Source organism: Somniosus microcephalus, chromosome 1, assembly GCF_052327205.1.
Source record: "Somniosus microcephalus isolate GS21.2 chromosome 1, FLI_Smic_1.0, whole genome shotgun sequence".
In the NCBI taxonomy this organism is placed as follows: Eukaryota; Metazoa; Chordata; class Chondrichthyes; order Squaliformes; family Somniosidae; genus Somniosus; species Somniosus microcephalus.
In genome coordinates this window covers 439281441-439301882 of record NC_140987.1, presented here as the reverse complement: position 1 = coordinate 439301882, position 20442 = coordinate 439281441, and the positions used below count along the sequence as shown (strand labels likewise).

General features: G+C 46.2%; 1 protein-coding gene across 11 annotated transcripts in view; it reads right to left on the bottom strand.

Annotated features, from left to right (window-relative positions):
- Window positions 1–20442, bottom strand: part of LOC147125333 (phosphatidylinositol-3-phosphate phosphatase MTMR1-like) — a 78950-nt gene that overhangs the window by 46536 nt on the left and 11972 nt on the right. For 4 of the 11 annotated variants that reach the window (XR_015080035.1, XM_086001499.1, XM_086001491.1 and 1 more), the window contains 8 exons: window positions 17252–17275; window positions 15713–15910; window positions 12046–12114; window positions 10506–10581; window positions 8419–8513; window positions 6141–6251; window positions 5615–5716; window positions 297–380 (listed from right to left, as the gene is read on the bottom strand). Coding sequence is in view for 10 of the 11 variants with exons in the window: in XM_086001499.1 (XP_085857625.1) it covers window positions 297–380; window positions 5615–5716; window positions 6141–6251; window positions 8419–8513; window positions 10506–10581; window positions 12046–12114; window positions 15713–15910; window positions 17252–17275 (759 nt within the window). In the remaining variant the exon portion in view is untranslated. Of the gene's footprint in view, window positions 1–296; window positions 381–5614; window positions 5717–6140; window positions 6252–8418; window positions 8514–10505; window positions 10582–11928; window positions 11972–12045; window positions 12115–15712; window positions 15911–17251; window positions 17276–20442 lie in introns of all 11 variants that reach the window. The other 7 variants (XM_086001507.1, XM_086001516.1, XM_086001556.1 and 4 more) reach the window with 7 other exon arrangements.

Genomic DNA, 20442 nt, shown 5'->3' with positions numbered 1-20442 from the left:
GACGACAGCTCGCCATGACTTTCCCAGACCAACAACAACCTGCAATTATATTGCGCCTTTAACGTAGTATAATGTCTCGGGACAGCTATAAATGCATCCTTATCAGCATTTTCCACATACCGAGAATAAAAGAAATACGGGAAGGGCAGATCCCAACATCCACTCATTCCCACCTGTAGCTCACGCGGTGGAAGATGAGAACATTTTGCAAACTTGGCATTAAAAAGTGGATCAGGTTTAAATAATGTACATCACACAGAAACAGTGAAGTTACACCAAATACATAAATGACACACCTGTCTTTTATATTCTGCAACTGGGTCATACACCTTCCAGCCCTGAACGGGGAAGTTCTCCTTATACTTCATTGCAAACAGGGGCTAAACAGGAGCAAAGAAAACAGCAATTTATCGAGACAGTGCATTATGACAGAAGACATCATTCGCTACTTACAGAAGTGAGGTCCAACACATGAGCCACATGTGGCTACTCAGGAATCCAGATGTTACTAATTGCATATCTGATTAGTAAATAAAAAATGAGTAATAGTCGTTGGTCGTGTGTGATTCCAAAACTCCTAGTCGCACGCCCTTGGTATGTGAACTTTAACCTGTTTGTGTGTTAGTTGATATAATGGTAAGATGAAAAGCAGAGTGTGCGAGTGTCTTTTAACTGTTGTGTAAGCTTTACTTCCTTGGTTACTGTTTATTGGTTACTGTGTGTAACACGGGTGAAAATGCCAGACTTCAGCACCACGGAAACAGCAGCAACATTGTGTGGAGAGAGCAGCTGTCATCATGGTCAGCTCGACCTGTGTAACTGCTAGAGGCCAGCATGAGGAAGTAACCCAACCGATAACTTGCAGTTCCAACAGGGCAAAGGGCAAGCATGATCTAACCATGTCCTGGATGAAGAGCAGGGGCTAGGTCTGGGTCAGGATGTTGGGGGGGGGGGGGGCGCTCTGGGTGGAGAGCGGAGGAGGGGGCGCTCTGGGTGGAGAGCGGAGGGGGGGCGCTCTGGGTGGAGAGCGGAGGGGGGGCGCTCCGGGTGGAGAGCGGAGGGGGGGGTGGGGGCGCTCCGGGTGGAGAGCGGAGGGGGGGGGGGGCGCTCTGGGTGGAGAGCGGAGGGGGGGGGGCTCTGGGTGGAGAGCGGAGGGGGGGGCTTTGGGTGGAGAGCAGAGGGGGGGGGCTCTGGGTGGAGAGCAGAGGGGGGGCCCCAGGTGGAGAGCGGAGGGGGGGGGGCTCGGCGTGGCGAGCCGAGGGGGGTCTCGTGTGGCTCCTTGTGCGAGTCAACATTCTCAGCAATCACTCTGAGGAAGTTAAAGTTCACAACTTTGGACAAAAACCTAGAAGCTGCATCAAGATGTTTCATGTCTGATAAATTCATGCCAGGATTACAAACTCCGGTGAATGAGAAAAACTGCAAAATTTTGCACTGAATGGTGGCAGGTATTGTTAATTAAATGTACACAAGGTATATTGTGTGCAAGGTGTTTTCTACTAAAATTAGTTTGTGAGACTCAAACTGTGTCGCCATAGCCACAGCTGTGGCTAGTCAGCGATTTCTATTGGACAACACTGACTTAACGGAGTCAAGGCCCGCGCCTGATAGATAGAAGACCTTTGAGTCGGCACCGCCGGGGTATCATTGACCAGAAACTTAACTGGACCAGCCACATAAATACTGTGGCAACAAGAGCAGGCCAGAGGCTGGGAATTCTGCGGCGAGTGTCTCACCTCCCGACTCCCAAAAGCCTTTCCACTATCTACAAGGCACAAGTCAGGAGTGTGATGGAATACTCTCCACTTGCCTGGATGAGTGCAGCACCAACAACACTCAAGAAGCTCGACACCATCCAGGACAAAGCAGCCCGCTTGACTGGCACCCCCTCCACCACCTTAAACATTCACTCCCTCCACCACCGGCGTACCGTGGCTGCAGTGTGTACCATCTACAAGATGCACTGCAGCAACTCACCAAGGCTTCTTCGGCAGCACCTCCCAAATCCGCGACCTTTACCACCTAGAAAGGTCAAGGGCAGCAGGCGCATGGGAACACCACCACCTCCAAGTTCCCCTCCAAGTCACACACCATCCTGACTTAGAAATATATCGCCAATCCTTCATTGTTGCTGGGTCAAACTCCTGGAACTCCCTCCCTAACAGCGCTGTGGGAGTACCTTCACCACACGGACTGCAGCCGTTCAAGAAGGCGGCTCACCACCACCTTCTCAAGAGCAATTAGGGATGGGCAATAAATGCTGGCTTTGCCAGCGACGCCAACATCCCAGGAGCGAATAGGGAAAAAAAAATGGCCACGGTTTTCTGAGACCAGTTTGTGCAGGGGCCACTTTCGGAAGAAAATCATTTCCAATGGAGAGTTTATTCCACAGTCGTTACCTGAAAACTGCCAGATGAGATGCCGGGGATTACTTGGATCACCAAAGGATCATATTTTGAGAAAACTGTCCCAGGTTATTTTATTTAAAAAGGAACAATTAAGCTCTTGCAAATCAAAAGTATCTACAACAGTAAATTGGCCTTCAGGTGTCTTTTTAGGGTCAGTCAGGCAGCGCCTCGAGTAAAGTTTCAGTGGGTCTTTACAACACTTCCCTTAAACTACGTCAATGCGTGTTAATTTTTGTTTTATCTGACCAGCATCAATTTTACTTTCACAATGGCTGCTTCGGCACTCTAGATTTAAAGCCTTCCTGCCAGGACTCAAAGAACTTTAACTTACATACACAATCTGCTTCAACCTGGAACTGAATTCGGCCTTTCAGGACAGAAGTGCAGACTTCCCCTTACCCAATGGCACTTACAGCTCTGTGTGTTTCTGTTAATCCATTTCACGGGCCCTTCGTTCTTACTGAAGCTAAATGATGCGTTTCAGGTTATTTTATTTAAGGAACAATTGAGTAGATTGGGCCTATACTCTCTGGAGTTTAGAAGAATGAGAGGTGACCTCATTGAAACATCTTAGATTCTGAGGGGGATTGACAGGGTAGATGCTGAGAGGTTGTTTCCCCTGGCTGGAGTGTCTAGAACTAGGGAGCATAGTCTTAGGATAAGGGGTCGGCCATTTAAGACTGAGATGAGGAGGAATTTCTTCACTCAGAGGGTTGTAAATCTTTGGAATTCTCTGCCCCAGAGGGCTGTGGATGCTAAGCTGTTGACTATAGGCTGAGATAGATAGATTTTTGGACTCTAGGGGAATCAAGGGATTTGGGGATCGGGCGAGAAAGTGGAGTTGAGGTTGAAGATTAGCCATGATCTTATTGAATGGCGGAGCAGGCTCGCGGGGCCGTATGGCCTACTCCTGCTCCTAATTCTTATGTTCTTATGTTTCAACAGCACTTCGCTAACTGCCTTCTGGACAGTGCTGCAACTGGAAGGGCCCAACACCCTGGGAGCGCTGGAATGATACCAGGCCTCTGTGGGTCTGGCAGTGACCATTTTACTCTAGAATGAAAAAGAAACATTTTGTTTGTGTATCCAGTGATTGATAGCGACATACAGTTCGACAGAACAACTGTGCTCGGTCACCATTAGGCACTAACTGGCTATTGAGGGCGGCACTCATCTCAAATGACATTGCTGTACAGTGAACCGCAGCAGGGAGTAGCGAGCACTCCTCAGTCCGGGTTTCACCCCCAACCCTCACAACAGCGGAATGGTGCCCTTTTAAATTGTCAGCGAGCGATATGGCTGAATAAACCGTCAGATTCAACCCAAGACCGTCCTGTTCTCAGTCTGATGCTAACCCGATCTCAATAACACAAGTATAGGTGTTCTTTGAAATGGTTCATACTCAAATTTTCCTCGAAACATCTATTTTTTTTTTTTTGCATCTCATTTGCCAGGTCTTCTGCTCCCATGAAGTTTCTGATCGCCAAATTCTACTTTTAATTTTACGTGGACAGCATTCTTACCGCATACAGTATATGAAATGCAATTGTCCCAAAGTAAAAGTAAAATGGCCACTTAGCAATGAGAGGAGAGAACGTGTTTGCCCCGGCAGGGTAGTGTCACAGCACATCTGAATGCCGAACGGGTACTAAAAAGGTGTCCCCTTCAGCAGAGTCCTGGCTGATCGGACATCCAGTAACATATGCTCCTTCTGAATCAAAGAAATGTTAAGTTAAGGGCATTTCCTGTGTTTTTTCAGTCCTGACGAAGGGTTTCGACCTGAAACGTTGACTCTATTTCTCTCTCCACGGATGTTGCCTGGCCTGCTGAGTTTTTCCAGCATTTTCTTAAGTTAAGGGCACATCGATTGTCATAGAAATCCGTACAGACCAGGAGGTGGCACATTTGATCTCCAATTAGAAAGTTCAGCAGTGGGAGCACTACATCTGACCTCGCCCCCAGAGCTTTGGAGGTGGGTGGAAGGGCGGTGTGACGGGGGGGGAATTAGTGAAGGCTCACACTCCACGCTCTGGATCAGTGTCCATTATCCCCTGGCAGAAAACTGCACGTGTCTCAACTTCAGGCGAGATCTGCAAAGCCCCACGATGGTGGAATAACCTACTGGCAGTCACTGTCCAGTGAACGGTGGGCACTTACTGGAAGGATCCTGGTGCCCGCGGAACGACATTCCAGCAACAGCCAGCGCCCAGGAGAGGGTAGGGAAGAGAGGTTAATAAAGAGAAAAAGGACAAATAACTCAAGACTTTAGCTTCATGCATCAATGGTGTGGGTGAAAGTGGAGAATCGCTGCCCACAGCAGTTTATGTGCAAACAAATACATAAAACACAACTGTGGCTTGTAAATACATACCAGTATAATACCAGTTATACTATAAAAGGATCTGTGCAATCAAATATTTATCAGCAATTTTTTTTTTTTAAACAAAAAGACACTTTGGGGGAAAAATTCAGTATCGCCCCGTTCAGGGCGCCATTATCGGCCGTGCGCAAAGTTTAGCGCCTGGCGCTAATTATCGCCTCCGACGGCAAACTTGGCTTTTATCGCCCCTGGAGGTGATTGGAGCGCTAAATCAGGCGCTTCACACCTGTCTTAAGGCGCAAAGGCCGAGGAGCGAGGCGCTACCTCAGAGCGCTGGCGAAGCAAGGAAGGCCAAGTCAAAATAAACCTGCAAAGTGCTGCTCAGTACTCAAAACTCCTTCACACAGCGTTGAATCTCTCCAGAAGTCTCTCTCTCTCTCTCTCTCTCAGAATGCGTGGTGCAAAAATGTCACCAACAAAAAAAGGCAGGAAGCGGTCACCTTTAAATAGCGCTCCCCCAGTCCCTTCCTGACTGCAAAACGCTCCCCTCAACCTGTCGTTGCTAGCGGCAGGCGGAATGGCAGGGGGCGCCACTCAATATCCGGTCCGGGGCGTTGCGCACTCGATTGACGTCACGATCTGCCGGCGCAGGAGATCATGGCGGTAGTGTTTAGCACCGCCGCAAAATGTCTAGTTAATTTCGCGAGCGGCGCAAACATCGCCGCGCCCGGGCGCTAGTGGCTTTACGCCCCATTAGCGCCCTCTTAAGGCGCTAACAGGAGGCGCAAACAACTGAATTTTTCCCCTTTAGTCTCATCTGAATAGCTCACTGGGCAGCTACCAAAGTTACCCAAATCAAACTCACCACACTACTGAACAGACTTACCAGGTTTTTAGAGACAGGAAAGGCATACTGCGTTAGGTTCTCAAAGATCTCGAGTTTGCCATGCTCTTCCTGTTTGTATGCAAACCGCAGATTTCTCATATCCTGCGAAGACAATGTCACGTCCAATGATGTCCGGAAGTAATGCAAAAAATACAAAAGCTAAAGCGTGCAGGGTTTAATAAAGGTCTGGCCCGATTGTGGCTAGGCAATGCTCAAGTACAAGAGTTGCGAATTGTCGTAACGAACTCAAAAGATGCAGCGTAAAAGGAAGCCATAAGCTATGCTGTGTGATAAAGACAAGTGTAAACCATACCGTGCTTTTTTAAATTGTTCAAAAGTGCAAACGGCAGTAATTCTGGAGAGAAAAAAATAAAGGCAGCTCACAGCTCAAAAGGTCACTTCATTTTCCGAGAGAATGCAATGTAATTATTCTATAATTAGCTCCACTGTCAACTTTTGCTACCCAACTACTTCATAGATGTTCGTCTGGAGACGCTGGTTTCACACGGCAACTTGGAAACATTACCTTGCACACAATTTCCAGGCCGCAGGAATTCTCTCCATGCCCTTGAACACCAGCGATCTTTTCAACACGACTCACGACCCCAAGTGGAACGTCAAGGGTAAAAGGGGGATCCTAGTTTATAAATACAAATCTGTGAGTGAGGGATAGTTTTCTACCAAACAGTAAATCAGAAAGAAACGGTAGCAGATTTTTTTTGTTGTTGTATTTAGTCTCTCTTCCCGCCCGCCCTCGTTTGTTGAGGTTTCTTCATCCCTCAAACAACATTCACTAAAACCGATTATCCGGTCATTGTCTCGTTGCTCTTTGTGGGAGCTTGCGGTGCGCAAATTGGCTGCCGCGTTTCCCACATTGCAACAGCAGCAACTTGCATTTATATAGCGCCTTTAACGTAGCAAAACGTTCCAAGGTGCTTCACAACAGCGTTAAGACAAAATCTGACACTGAGCCACATAAAAAGAGATATTAGGACAGATGACCAAAAGAGGTGGGTTTTAAGGAGCGCCTTAAAGGAGGAGAGGTAGAGAAGTGGAGAGGTTTAGGGAGGAAATTCCAGAGTTTAGGGTCTCGGCACAGCCGCCAATGGTGGGGTGAGGGCTGGAGCAGGTTACAGAGATAGGGAGCATAGAGACTACACTTCAAAAAGTGCTTCATCAGGTGTAAAGCACTTTGGGAGGTCCCGAGGTTGGGAAAACAGAAACATAGATGATAGGAGCAGGAGTAGGCCATTCGGCCCCTCGAGCCTGCGCCGCCATTTAATGAGATCATGGCTGATCATCCAAACTCAGTACCCTGTCACTGCTTTCTCCCCATATCCCTTGATCCCTTTCGCCTTAAGAAATATATCTAACTCCTTCTTGAATATATTTAATGAATTGGCCTCAACTGCCTTCTGTGGTAGTGAATTCCATAGGTTCACCACTCTCTGGGTGAAGAAATTCCTCCTCATCTCAGTCCTAAATGGCTTACCCCTTATCCTTAGACTGTGACCCCTGGTTCTGGACTCCCCCGCCATCAGGAACATCCTCCCTGCATCTAGTCTGTCTAATCCTGTTAGAATTTTATAAGTTTCAATGAGATCCCCTCTCATTCTTCTAAACTCCAGCGAATATAAGCCTAATCGATCCAATCTCTCCTCATACGTCATTCCTGCCATCCCAGGTATCAGTCTGGTGAATCTTCACTGCACTCCCTCCATGGCAAGAACATCCTTCCTCAGATAAGGCGACCAAAACTGCACACAATACTCAAGGTGTGGTCTCACCAAGGCCCTGTACAACTGCAGCAAGACATCCTTGCTCCTGTACTCGAATCCTCTCGCTATGAAGGCCAACATACCATTTGCCTTCTTAACCGCCTGCTGCACCTGCATGCTTACTTTCAGCGACTGGTGCACAAGGACACCCAGGTCTCGTTGCACTTCCTCTTTTCCCAATCTATTGCCGTTCAGATAATAATCTGCCTTCCTGTTTTTGCCACCAAAGTGGATAACCTCACATTGATCCACACTACATGTCACCCGCCATGTGCCAGCCAATGCAGCAGGTCGATGACTGTTCCTGGTCTTCTGTATCCAGCACTAGAAGGTGCAGGAGGGCAACCAGCCTCTGCTTCCTCCACACAGAGAGGGGGAAAGTCACGTGGCTTCTACCTCGACCCCCTTACCCTGAGCCGATCCTGTGAGGCGCCACGGGTAAACATTGTGCGCCATGCAATGGAGCGCCAACGCACTGGGCCTCCCTCCAGGTCATCACTTAGCAAGCAGCAAGGCGAGACACTCCCCAACGGGACACCAAGAAATGTCCCCTGGTGAGAAGAGTAGAAACCTACAACCAGGCCGTCTTATGATCCTCTAGGTTGCAAAAATAAGTGTGCCGCACAGGGCACTTAACAGAGCAAAGAAAATAAAAGCAATAAATATATGTTTTTTTTAAAAATAGACTAACAACCTGTTGGTAAAGACACAAGGCGGCATCGCTGCCTAATGCTTCTAGACATTTAATCCCGGAGAATCAGGGAACAGAAAGTGGCTCTTAAATTTTGCCACTGAATGGAATTCTGAAAAGTTTAGTCCAGTTCATATTCGGAATCAGTCCGGAGCATAAAACTGCTCCAAATTTGGGCGTGTAGTTGACACAACGTTAAATGCGAAATCCCAGCACATTCACAATATGCGCTTTATAACCAAAGATTTAGAGGCGATATAAAGACCTGCCCTGGCGCTTGCTTTCAGGATTCCATTAAACTCTATGAAACACATCATCAACCCTGTTTAACTTACCCGCTCCACACTTTTGAAGTACAATTTGTAGTCAGTCACGGTAAGTGTTCCACTAATGGCGCCAATAAAAGGACAGATGTACGTGACGTCTTTAGCTGTGGAGCAAACGTACAGATTTCTAAACTCTATCCGTCCATTTTATTCCACCCCTGAACCAGTTTGCGTAAGTAGCAAAGCAAACATTGCTGTACTCCTCACGCACTGCTCTGTCTGTAGAGGGGCCTGGTATGTAACAGTTTACAACGTGCTCCTCGCATTAAAAACACACACATCTCAAAATGCTTCACAAGGGGAGACCAGGAAGTGAAGGGATTTTGCAGGGGAGTGAAACTGAAGGCAGTCAAAGAAAATGAGGTTTTACGAGGCTTCTGAAGATGGGGAGAAAGGGAGCAAAGTCACACGGTTTAGGATCAGGGCAGGGCTGGAATCACCTCATGGTGTAGCACTGGGAACCAGAGAACAGGGAGAAATCTGGAGTCGGGGACCAGAGAACAAATAGAAATTCCAATGGATGTGAAAGTGAGTGTGATCATTCAAAGTCAGGAACACACTCCTCAACATATCACTCGAGTAGTTTTTCCCAAATGGGACAGGGAGTCGACCATTCAGACCCTTGAGCCTGTTCTGCCATTCAATTAGATCATGACTGATCTGTACCTCAACTTAATTTACCCGCCTTTGTTCCAAATCCCTTGATACTCTTACCCAACGTTGGGGTAAGGCCACAGAGGGATATGAAAGTGAGGATGGAGATCGTGAGGTTGATTGGCGGGGCTCAGGAGCTAGTAGACTGAATGAGGATGGGGGTGATGGTGATAGAGTGATGAAGCAATGGGGGGGGGGGCGCGATGGAGGGGTGATGGTGGTGCAGGATTTTGTGGGAGAGGACTTGATGACAAGAGTTGTGAATTAGCTGAAGTTTGAAAACCAGAAACATTTAATTGGAGTGCATTCCTCGATAGCTTCACTTGTACAGGAAACTTTGTGCTATCCAGCACCAACGGGACCGAGCTGTTGTCGTTCCCTCAAAACTGCCGGACAAACCAGCGTTAATGTTGAAGCATATGGCTGGCAACAAACACTGTTGCTTAGCAACAGCTTCTAAACAGTCGGCCGTACCTTGGAAGCGTCTCTGTCACTTAGCAACAGCTTCAGAGAGACTTTGCAGAGCCTGACTGTTGGAAAAAAAAAAGCCACGAGAAGAAAAAAAACCTAACAAAACGGCTCCCGATTTTTGCCGGTGGCTCGAGCTTGCCGGACATTTAGCCTCCGGATAACACAAAGTTTCCTGTACATGCATTGCCTAGTGTGGAAGTGAAGCACGCAGGCCAAGATGCCCTAGGTTTGTTATCTGCTCTGTACGGAGTTCGCTGATCACAGCCTGGACAGCCAGAAGCTTCATCCCTCGCCCCAGTTTGGAGGGGGCGGGTGGGAATAAGGGATCCAGGGTTCCACTCCAGCAGTTATCCAGCAATTGCTGCTGGGAAATGCAGCAACACGGAAAGGAGTGGGCCCGACACATCGCGGTTGAACAGCCTGCTGATCCACACTTCGCCAGCTTACACAAGGTGAGTAGGAATTTGAGCAAAGCACCGTGGAACCAGATCCTAATCATTCCCTGTCCTCAGGAAAGGAGGCGAGAAATCCAGGAATGGGGGACAAATAAGAATTAACACTCATATATACATTATTCATGAATAATGTTTGATTACACCATACATTTAACAATGACAAATTATTCCATTTACTGCAAAGCTATTACAATCCAAAAGATGTCATTTTATGAAAGTACAGTAAAAATCAGATTAATTAGTATAGGTCCTTGGCATCATTTGATCCTTCTCTTAAGGTGCCATTCTGAAAGCCAGACAGAGGCAAACAATCTGAACACACTTTTAAAATGACCTCCTCCGGGCTCTCAGCCACCTTGTTTGCTGGAGTTTAGGAGCCCTAAAAGTGGTAGCCAATAATGGACAACTTGTCAATTCTTTTTGAAGAATGCTATTATTAAGTATGGCAATATTAAGTTTTTAAAAATGGGTTAAAACGCTACTTAGAGACTTAAGTAAAATGAGTGCAGCACTTACCGATTGCTTTGATAGATTCCCCCGGAAACAGTGGCGCCTCCTCCATCTGGGCCAGCTTATTTCCATCCCTTAGCACCTGACAATTAACCAAACCCAGTTAAAGGCACAGCCCACCCATTAATCTCTCCGTCTCTATTTATTTTCTGTCGCCTCTCTCTCTCTCCCTCTCTCTCTCTCTCTCTCTCTGAGTAACTCCCGTGTTACCTAAATAGAGCGCCAGGCAATTAAGCCAGTTGGTGCTCCCTCCCCACAACCTGCTCGCCAACTTCAAAGCTATTTCACAAATTCTAAATTAAATTGCGCCGTCTTCTCATATCAGACTAATCTGAAACAGTAAGTACATTACAAAACAATTAGGAAATTGAAACTAGCGGTTCAGGACATTACCAAAAAAAATTAAAAACAGCTGAATATGTACTTTACTTTGTCACAGCTTTCTACCTAATAAAAGGCCATGGAAAAGTGATGCTACAAATTTAAAGGCCGCATTCTTGGTTTCTTTCTGGGGCTCCCCCACCCCACCACCACTCCCTTCACAAACAAGCTTCAGAACTACAAAAGTCCAAATTCACCTTGACTTATTTAACAGAAGGTTATTTACCTGTCGCAGTTTTAGTGGGCAAATCTTTCAGTCTGCCGCCAGCTTACTGACAGATTATAGTAACATTTCTGATCATTAACCTTACTCTATTGACAAAGGATGGCTGCAATCCATTCTGTGGCTAAGCCACAGAATACCAAGACATTTGAATTTACATATTGCCTGCAGTCATTTATCACAACTGGATTACCGTTAAACGTGCTCTTGCATGCCGTGAATGCAGATGAACAGCCAAAACCCCACTCGCACGGTCCCAGCCATTCCTTGCCTTAGCAGTGCAGAGTTTTGTTACAAGGCATTCCAATTGCACCATTAGATCAAGCTAATGAGTTACCTTACTGAATCATTTTATCCCAGTACATGAGCATTCCATTTCACAAACATACACATTATATAATGCATTGTTAGAAGGCATTGCACAGTTTATGATTTGTCTTCGTTAACACTGTAGAACACTGCTAGTCTGAACCCTGCACAGATCTGTAATCTGAAGGGGAGTTGCTTTGAAAAGATCACTTCACATTGGCTCGAGTCGTCTTTTTTTTTTCATTGTAACAAAGGAAGAGTTTACGTTGTACAGTAACTGGAAAGTGACTGCCAATCGGACGAGCGCAGTTACATTTAACTGTAACTAGAATACAGTAAATGGCAAATCGGAACATTTTGAGCTGTGTGTGGATCCAATCAATTCAGATTAGCACTGTCCTACTGGAAGGAGAGAAAACACAGAGGCATGCAACGCAAAACCGGTATTTTTGATCTGAAATGAGAGAGCAGTTTGTTTACATGGTTTTTAGTTTTGTTTTGGAAAAACCAAAATACCTGCATGCAATTCATTCATTGGTAGACGCTGGTTAGCTGAAGTCTGCAAAGTCAGATATAGGTCGAAGGAAAAAAAAAAAAAATCACACATTTTCAATAAAGAGAATCATCACTTGCCAAGGAGTGTACACCCAGTTGAGGGCCAGCATCAGAATGACAGGACCCATTGCGTCCATCCTGATCCTCCTGCAGATCAATGTCAGCAGTGGGGGAAGCAGAGGGAGGGTGAGGGCGAAGCATGCACAAGGTGAGAGGCAACGTAAGTTACAGCTTAATCGACATGCAACACTACAGCAAAGGGAAGAGCAAGCACACATCATAGCCAGCGGTTTTATAGATTTTTTTTTAAATCATAATGCGCAAAGAAATTCAAAAATAATGTTTTTAGTAAAACATTTCAATTTAAAGCAATAATTATTATTATTTTTTTTTTACAAATGAACAGCTTACATCTATCAACTAAAATCAAAAGGAAATAGCATGAATTGTACATATGGAATGAGTCAGGAGCTTCCTGCTTTTTGACTTGAAAGTGTTACCTGTGGTGGTCTGTGCCTACGTGCAGTGCTCTGCTCAGATGCTGACGCATTTTAAAGTCTCAGTGTCTTTTTGTTTTGCGGTTTCATATCTGCCCCTGCTAGCAGGTGCGTGAGGATTCAAAGCGGTCAGTTTGTGGAGGACTGCGTCGTCAGCAAGATCCCAGTGCCGGATTTTGCTGCTGGCCGGCTTTTGGAAACAGTGAGCAAGAACAGGAAGTGCGACTCCAGATTCCAGAGCTCACCGGCCAGCTCCAAAACCTGGACAGCAAACTGCCGGCTGGGACCCTTTCCCGTCTTATAAAAGTAACATCGGGTAGGAAGTCACACGAGACGGATTTGTGTAAACAGAGGCTGTGAGCATCCGGCTAAAGGATATAATCGTGTTTTCAAGTCACTTAAAGTTGTACTTCCAGGCAGTATTAAATCCAAGATATAATCAGATTGCAACAGTGGAGAACTTTCCATATTGTTGTAAACAATTTGGTTTGAAACTAAATCTCTCAACGGCATCACCGTGTTCTGGAAAGTTCTCATGCGCAATGATTAAATTAATATGAATTTCAGCAATCACAGCAATGTCTGAATTTCACCAATTATTTAGTGCACTAACATGTACAGATTGCCGTGATGTCTCAAGTTTAAAGTTATAGTGGTGCCAGCGTTACTGACTGAACAACAGGATCAGTTAACGGAATCATAGAATCTTACAGCACAGAAGGAGGCCATTCAGTCCATCGTGCCTGTGCCAGCTCTTTAACTGAGAGTTGGGGGGGGGCGGGGGAGTGGCTGTTCTACTATGTTTGACCGCAAATCTATTGTCAGGAAAACAAAATCAAGCCCCGGGATATCAAGATAGTATCTCCTCCCTGCCCGCCACTCAATCTGTCTCCCCTCTCAAATGTGTTGTGTGAATGTGCAACGTGCTTGTCTTGTGGCTGGGGCGAACGCTACTCTCTCAGGGCAGTGACTAACACTACCCGGTATCCCAGCTCGGCCTGCCCAGCACTCCAACTGCAGGAAACAACAAATTCAATTCTGCGATAGGAACCAACCAGCGGAAAAGTACCAAAATGGTTTCACAAACACAGCCCTCAACGTCAACTATTAGTCCATTATAAAAGATGTATTAGCAGAGCATGTGGAAAACAGTGACAGGATCGGACAAAGTCAACATGGATTTACAAAAGGTAATTTATGCTTGACTAATCTACTGGAATTTTTTGAGGATGTAACTGGTAGAATAGATAAGGGAGAACCAGTGGATGTGGTGTATTTGGACTTTCAGAAGGCTTTCAATAAGGTCCTGCATAAGAGATTAGCGTGTAAAGTTAAAGCACATGGGATTGGGGGTAAGGTACTGTCTCGGATAGAGAACTGGTTGGCAGACAGGAAGCAAAGAGTTGGAATAAATGGGTCTTTTTCCGAGTGGAAGGCAGTGACTAGTAGGGTACCGCAGGGATCGGTGCTAGGACCCCAGCTATTCACAATATATATTAATGATCTAGACGAGGGAAATAGATGTAATATCTCCAAGTTTGCAGACGACACAAAGCTGGGTGGGCGTGTGTGCTCTGAGGAGGATGCAGAGAAACTCCAGTATGATTTGGACAGGTTGGGCAATTGGGCAGATGCATGGCAGATGCAGTATAATGTGGATAAATGCGAGGTTATCCACTTTGGTGGCAAAAACAGGAAGGCAGATTATTATCTGAACGGCAATAGATTGGGAAAAGGGAAAGTGCAACGAGACCTGGGTGTCCCTGTGCACCAGTCGCTGAAGGTAAGCATGCAGGTGCAGCAGGCGGTTAAGAAGGCAAATGGTATGCTGGCCTTCATAGCGAGAGGATTTGAGTACAGGAGCAAGGATGTCTTGCTGCAGTTGTACAGGGCCTTGGTGAGACCACACCTTGAGTATTGTGTGCAGTTTTGGTCGCCTTATCTGAGGAAGGATGTTCTTGCCATGGAGGGAGTGCAGCGAAGATTCACCAGGCTGATACCTGGGATGGCAGGAATGATGTATGAAGAGAGATTGGGTCGATTAGGCTTATATTCGCTAGAGTTTAGAAGAATGAGAGGGGATCTCATTGAAACTTATAAAATTCTAACAGGACTGGACATACTAGATGCAGGAAGGCTGTTCCCAATGGCGGGGAGACCAGAACCAGGGGTCACAGTCTAAGGATAAGGGGTAAGCCATTTAGGACTGAGATGAGGAGGAATTTCTTCACCCAGAGAGTGGTGAACCTGTGGAATTCGCTACCACAGAAGACAGTTGAGGCCAATTCATTAAATATATTCAAGAAGGAGTTAGATATATTTCTTAAGGCTAAGGGGATCAAGGGATATGGGGAGAAAGCAGGGACAGGGTACTGAATTTGGATGATCAGCCATGATCGCATTGAATGGCACAGCAGGCTCGAGGGGCCGAATGGCCTACTCCTGCTCCTATCTTCTATGCTTCTATGTTTCTAACCCCTTCCCATTGTTAACCTGCTAAATTCAACGCTTCAGCAGGGAATTGTATTTCAAAAACTATTACTTTAGTAAAGGGCTGCAATTTGAATGTTTATTATCCCTCACTGACATCTTTATATCCATTATTTCTTTCAAGCATTTCGACACACAGAAAGGGTCACCACTATAGGCCCCTTCCAAATGGAGAGAAGAATTTTAAGTGAAATACTTTTACCATTACCCCATTGACTGTTTTATCTTGAAATACTCCAGGATATAAATCTACAATTATTGCAATAAATGCAAAGCCAGCATCTTAATCAATATTACAAAGGAATGTTTTGTTAAAAATTATAAATGGCTTTTGATGATGCCACAATGCACCTTCATGGCTCAGAGTGCTGGATCTGACCCGAACCTGTTTCTTTGTAAACTTTTACCTGCTTTGAAAAAAGAGTTGAAATCACAACACTGCTCATAATTACCTCTGGACTAATCGGCACTAAACGGGGGAACAGTACACTGGAACTATTGATTGTACCAGCTCCCCATTCTCACCGCTTCAAGCTATCCCACTCGTTCAGTAATTCTACACTGCACCAGGGCTACAGACTGGAGTGTGATGTACGTACTGCAACCAATTTGGAAGAAATGTCCTTTTTATTCTGGCAATAAAGGACAATTTAGGTGGGAATCAGGAGGAGGAGGATGATTGTTACAATGACTAGCATTAGCATGTGCAATGCGAAAGGCGGGGAGCTGGGGTAAGGACTGACTTAATAGAAAATTACCTGCATTAGTAGAGACTTAAGAAGAAACAGGCTGCCACAGAAATGAAAAGGGAAGAATGTTTTTTCCTCCCCGATTATGCACTTAACCACTCCCTTCAGACAAGACTTCACAACATCTAGTTTGTAATGTGCCTTCTGCGTGTTTGTGACATTTTGGTTCAGGGAGTATATCGGCATTACCTGTAACATGTGATGGTCCTACAGTGAAACAAGCAGTTAGTGCATAATACTTAACAATGTTTATCTGAAGGAAATTGTCTCAAAAATTCTTATATTCGCTCCAAAAGTACAAGGTTTTCGTGGAGTTACTCAGTTACTTTGGGTTTGCCAGTAAACCTGGGTCATTTTCCCAATTAAACTGTAGGTTTTAAAACTGGAAGGGTGTGGGTCCTGGGGTACACGGGGGATCCCGGGGCTACATGAGATGCCATCCATTTGGAGCCAGCCATCGGCACAGTCTCTGGAGAAGTATTTATTTATTTAAAACAACAGAAAACACTGGAAAATACTCAGCAGGCCGGGCAACACCCGTGGAGAGAGAAACAGAGTTAACGTTTCAGGTCGAAGACCTTTCGTCAGACTCCGTTCAGACGAAGGGTTTCGACCCGAAACGTTAACTCTTGTTTCTCTCTCCACGGATGTTGCCCGGCCTGCTGAGTTTTTCCAGCGTTTTCTGTTGTTATTTTGGATTTCCAGCATCCACAGTATTTTGCTATCGTATTTATTTATTTAGTTGCTGTATATTAACAATAAAATGGTTTCCTGTGGTGATAATCCTTTGGGTAGCCGGCACCGAGCTTCCAGAAGTTGGGATATGGGCAGCGTGTCAATATTTACAGAGGGGATCCCCGGGAAGTGAGTTGGCCCTGGCAGAGTGATTTCATGACTATTTCTGGCGGGATTTCTGCAACTGTCAGTACCTGGGGAGATTATCGGCAGGAGCGTGTCATTATCTTCAGTGAGGTTCCTGGGGCTGTGTCAGTATTTGAAGGGGGGGGGGGGGAGGGGAGGGGGGAGTTCTCCACATAAACATTTGAAAACCGCCGATTTAAATTGCCACACGACTGTTTAACAGCAGTTCTCGCAATCAATGCTGTAAAATCAAAATTCAGAGAGATTTGGAGGGGGGGGGGGGGAAGAAGAAGAAGGAAAAAAAAAATCGGAGGACAAGCCAAATATATTTTCTATCAGAAATCGGACTCTCATCAGAGCAACAGGCTTCAATTAAGGGATCAGGGGATGGCTGAGATCTGTTTAATTACTATGTGCTTGGAGGAGGGTTGAAAACACAACAACCCCCTTACCCTGCCAGTCATTGCAAAGCCACACACATCAACTTGGTAGATTGCATTTTTAATAAGCATTGCATAAGTCGAAAATCCCACTTCATTAAAAAGGAGTTAAAACATGTAATAATGGTACCGATACTCAAAACAGGAAACGAGAGGCCAAACACACACTGGAAGCTTTGCATCAGAGTACAGGAGACAAACAGGAGAGAAAAAAGCCTGCTAGGTTCCTGAGATGTTTCATCCTTACCCTTAGATCAGGCCTTCTGAAAACCTGTTAGTTAAAATACATTAACAAGGAATCAATAAAAGGAACGTGATATACTGGTCAAAGTCACCCCACATTGAATTCAGCTCATCCCAATCGACCGACATCGGAAATAAAATTACTGTATTAAGATCTTGGCAGTGAAATCCACAATACAACTCTACAGCTTCCAGGAGTTTGTTGCTTTTATGCTATAGTCTTTGATTTAGCAGGAATAATTCAGAAGGCGCTCACGAGGTGAAGTGATGTAGCGGTATGTACAAGAGCCGACAGCTGAGCTGTAGTCCTTTTCATCGGTGCGGGGTTGTCCTGCCGCGGACTGTGATCACACAGGTTCCCCAGCGGCGTACAAAGAACTGGCAACAGAGGCAGCACACTGCTTCAATGCACCGGTACTCTAAAGGCACTGTAAGACAGAGGTGTAGGATGCGGGCCGTTGTTTTTTGCAATTCCCTATACAGCGAGTTCCTGATCTTGGAAACAACCAAGCACAAGAGGGACATCGCTTCAGGCTGCTCTTGTGCTCCTCCGAGCAGCGACATTGCCAGAAGCTTGGGAGCGGGTTTCCCCATTGAGCGATGCAGCAGAATGGAGGAGAGTTTTGGGGGCAGGGCGGGGGGAGGGGACTCTAATCGAGGTTGAGCAAAGAAAATGCAACATTAAAGAACAGAAACTATAGCAACGCTGGCAGCAAAGCCTCTGACATTACGTCTCATGGGACTCGGTCGCACTCCTCCCAAACAGCTTCCAACTGCTACCACAGCTCAGGTTTAGTCTTTAGGCAGCTGCAAAGGCAGGGTCGCCTCTTTTACTCATTGCTCACCAGCTCTCATGATTACAACTCTGAGCCCTCAATCTTTCCACCAGTGCAAAATTGAGGCAGACCACTAAGCAGGACATCACGTGGAGAGGGGAAATAAGCAGCGCAAGACACCACGGGGTAGATATTAGTCTGGGCCAGTTTTCGGGCCTAGACCCGAGCCTGCGGAGGCAGCAGGCGCCTGAAGCAGGAGGCCCGAGGGTCAAGAGAAATTGGACCTTGGGCCTCCTCTGAATAACTGGGGAGAGCTACTGGTCACATCATCACAGGCAGTCTGCCTCGCTGATAGAGGCCCTCGGGTAGTCCCTGGAAGTTTGGGGGGGGGGGGGGGGGAAACGCTGAAGCGGGCTATGGGGAGGCGGGTTGGGGGTGGGTGAGGCGATTCTGACTCTTGCGGAGTCAGTGCAGAACTCCTGCTCCTCCTGGTTCCACAGGAAGGTGCATCTTAAAAAAGTAATTAGAACACTTATGACATAAGAAAACTACTAGGCACTTGGTCTAAGCATTAAACGAAGCTTTCATCAACTGTTTTACAACATTGAGATCTAGTTGTGTGCTTCACTAGTTCCTGTTAAGAATGTCCTGAGCAAGCTGGGCCCATGCCCGAGTATTTATACTCTCCCTGGACAGCGCCACCCGCAGGCCGCTCAGTATTATTTCATAAGTCTTTCTTTCATGAATGACTGATTCAAGTCAACTTACCTATGGTTTGGGACTGCTTAAGAATCCTTAGTGCCATCGGTGACTAATTTGTTAACGGGTTTCTTTAACCGGCGTTAGGCCAACTTACCTATTCAACAACAACAACTTGTATTTATATAGCACCTTTAATGCAGTAAAGCGTCCCAAGACACTTCACAGGAGCGATTATCAAACGAACTTTGACATAAGGGGATATTAGGTCAGGTGACCAAAAGCTTGGGTCAAAGAGGTAGGTTTTAAGGAGCATCTTAAAAGGAGGAAAGCAGGGCCCAATGCCTGTTTTGACGGACGCCTAAAAAAAAAATGGGCCCCACGAATTTGACAGTGGGACCAACGCCTGCGTAGATTGGGCACAGGCTGTCCCACTGCAAAACTGGTAGGCTTTACGCCTGTAATGCTGGACACAACGCATCACCAACTTCTACCCCTTCATCTGCAAGAGGAACCTTTCTGTGAGTGCAGGTGCTGGAGTCGATCACAGAGCGTGCAGCCTACTCACTGGCAGGAGACAACAGTAAATGTCAACATATGTACATATACATATATACACCTCAAAATAAAATGCTGGAACTTGGAAATAAAAAACAGAAAATGCTGTAAATACACAGCAGGTCAGTCAGCGCCTGTAAAGAGAAAAGGCACGTTACTGGTTCGGGTGGGAACTCTTGATCGGAAGTGAAAAATTAAAAATAAGCAGTTTAGTAAGGTAGGGAAGAGAGCGAAAAAAGGGGGCAAGGGGGAAAGGAACAAGCATTCACTAAGGATTGCTGTCTCACACAGGAGGCTGGGGGCCTTGGACAGTGGAGGAGATAAATAGAGTTTGCATCTGCTGCAGTTACACAGGATGGTGCCAGGGGAAGAGCAACTAGATGTAGGGGTGGAAGAGAATGGAAAAGGGTATCCTGGAGGGAACGTTCGCTCTAGAAAGAGGGGAGAAGAGGAGAGGAGAGGAGAGGAGGAGGAGAGGAGGAGGAGAGGAGAGGAGGAGAGGAAGAGGAGGGGAAGGGGGGGAGAGGAGGGGAAGGGGTGGGGAGAGGAGGGGAGGGAAAGTTATGCTTAGGTGATTGGTTCATGCTGGAAGTGGCAGATCTAGTGAATGTAAAGGCTGGTGGGGTTAACAATTAGGGATAAAGGTACCCCTGCTGTTGCTGTGGAGAGAGATACAGGTGGGGGAGGAGTGAGAGCAGAGGCTCAGGAACTGGAATGGACAATTTCAAGGGTCCTGGTGATCATCGTAGAGGGGAAATCTTGGCTGATGAAAAAGGTGGACATTTCAGAAGCTCTAGTATGGAAAATGGAGTCATCAGAGCAAATGTGATGGGAAAACTGGGATAAAGGGATGCAGCCTTTGCAAGAAGCTGGCTGGGCATACTCCAGGATTATGGGAATCAGTGGGCTTGTAGCAATGTCATTGCTAGGTGATGGACAGAGAGATGTTCAGGGAAGAATCAGAGACAAACCATGTAAAGGTGAGTGATGGGTCGAATGAAATGAAAGATGAGGTGGAACTAAGACCAAGACAGCGAGAGTACAGACTGAGACGCTGCTGTTGAACAGAGAGGTTAAGAGTGCGCATCAGGCCGTACAGAATGGACGTCCATGGTACGAAACACCGAGAACATCAGAGGAGAAAGTATGAACACCTATTCAA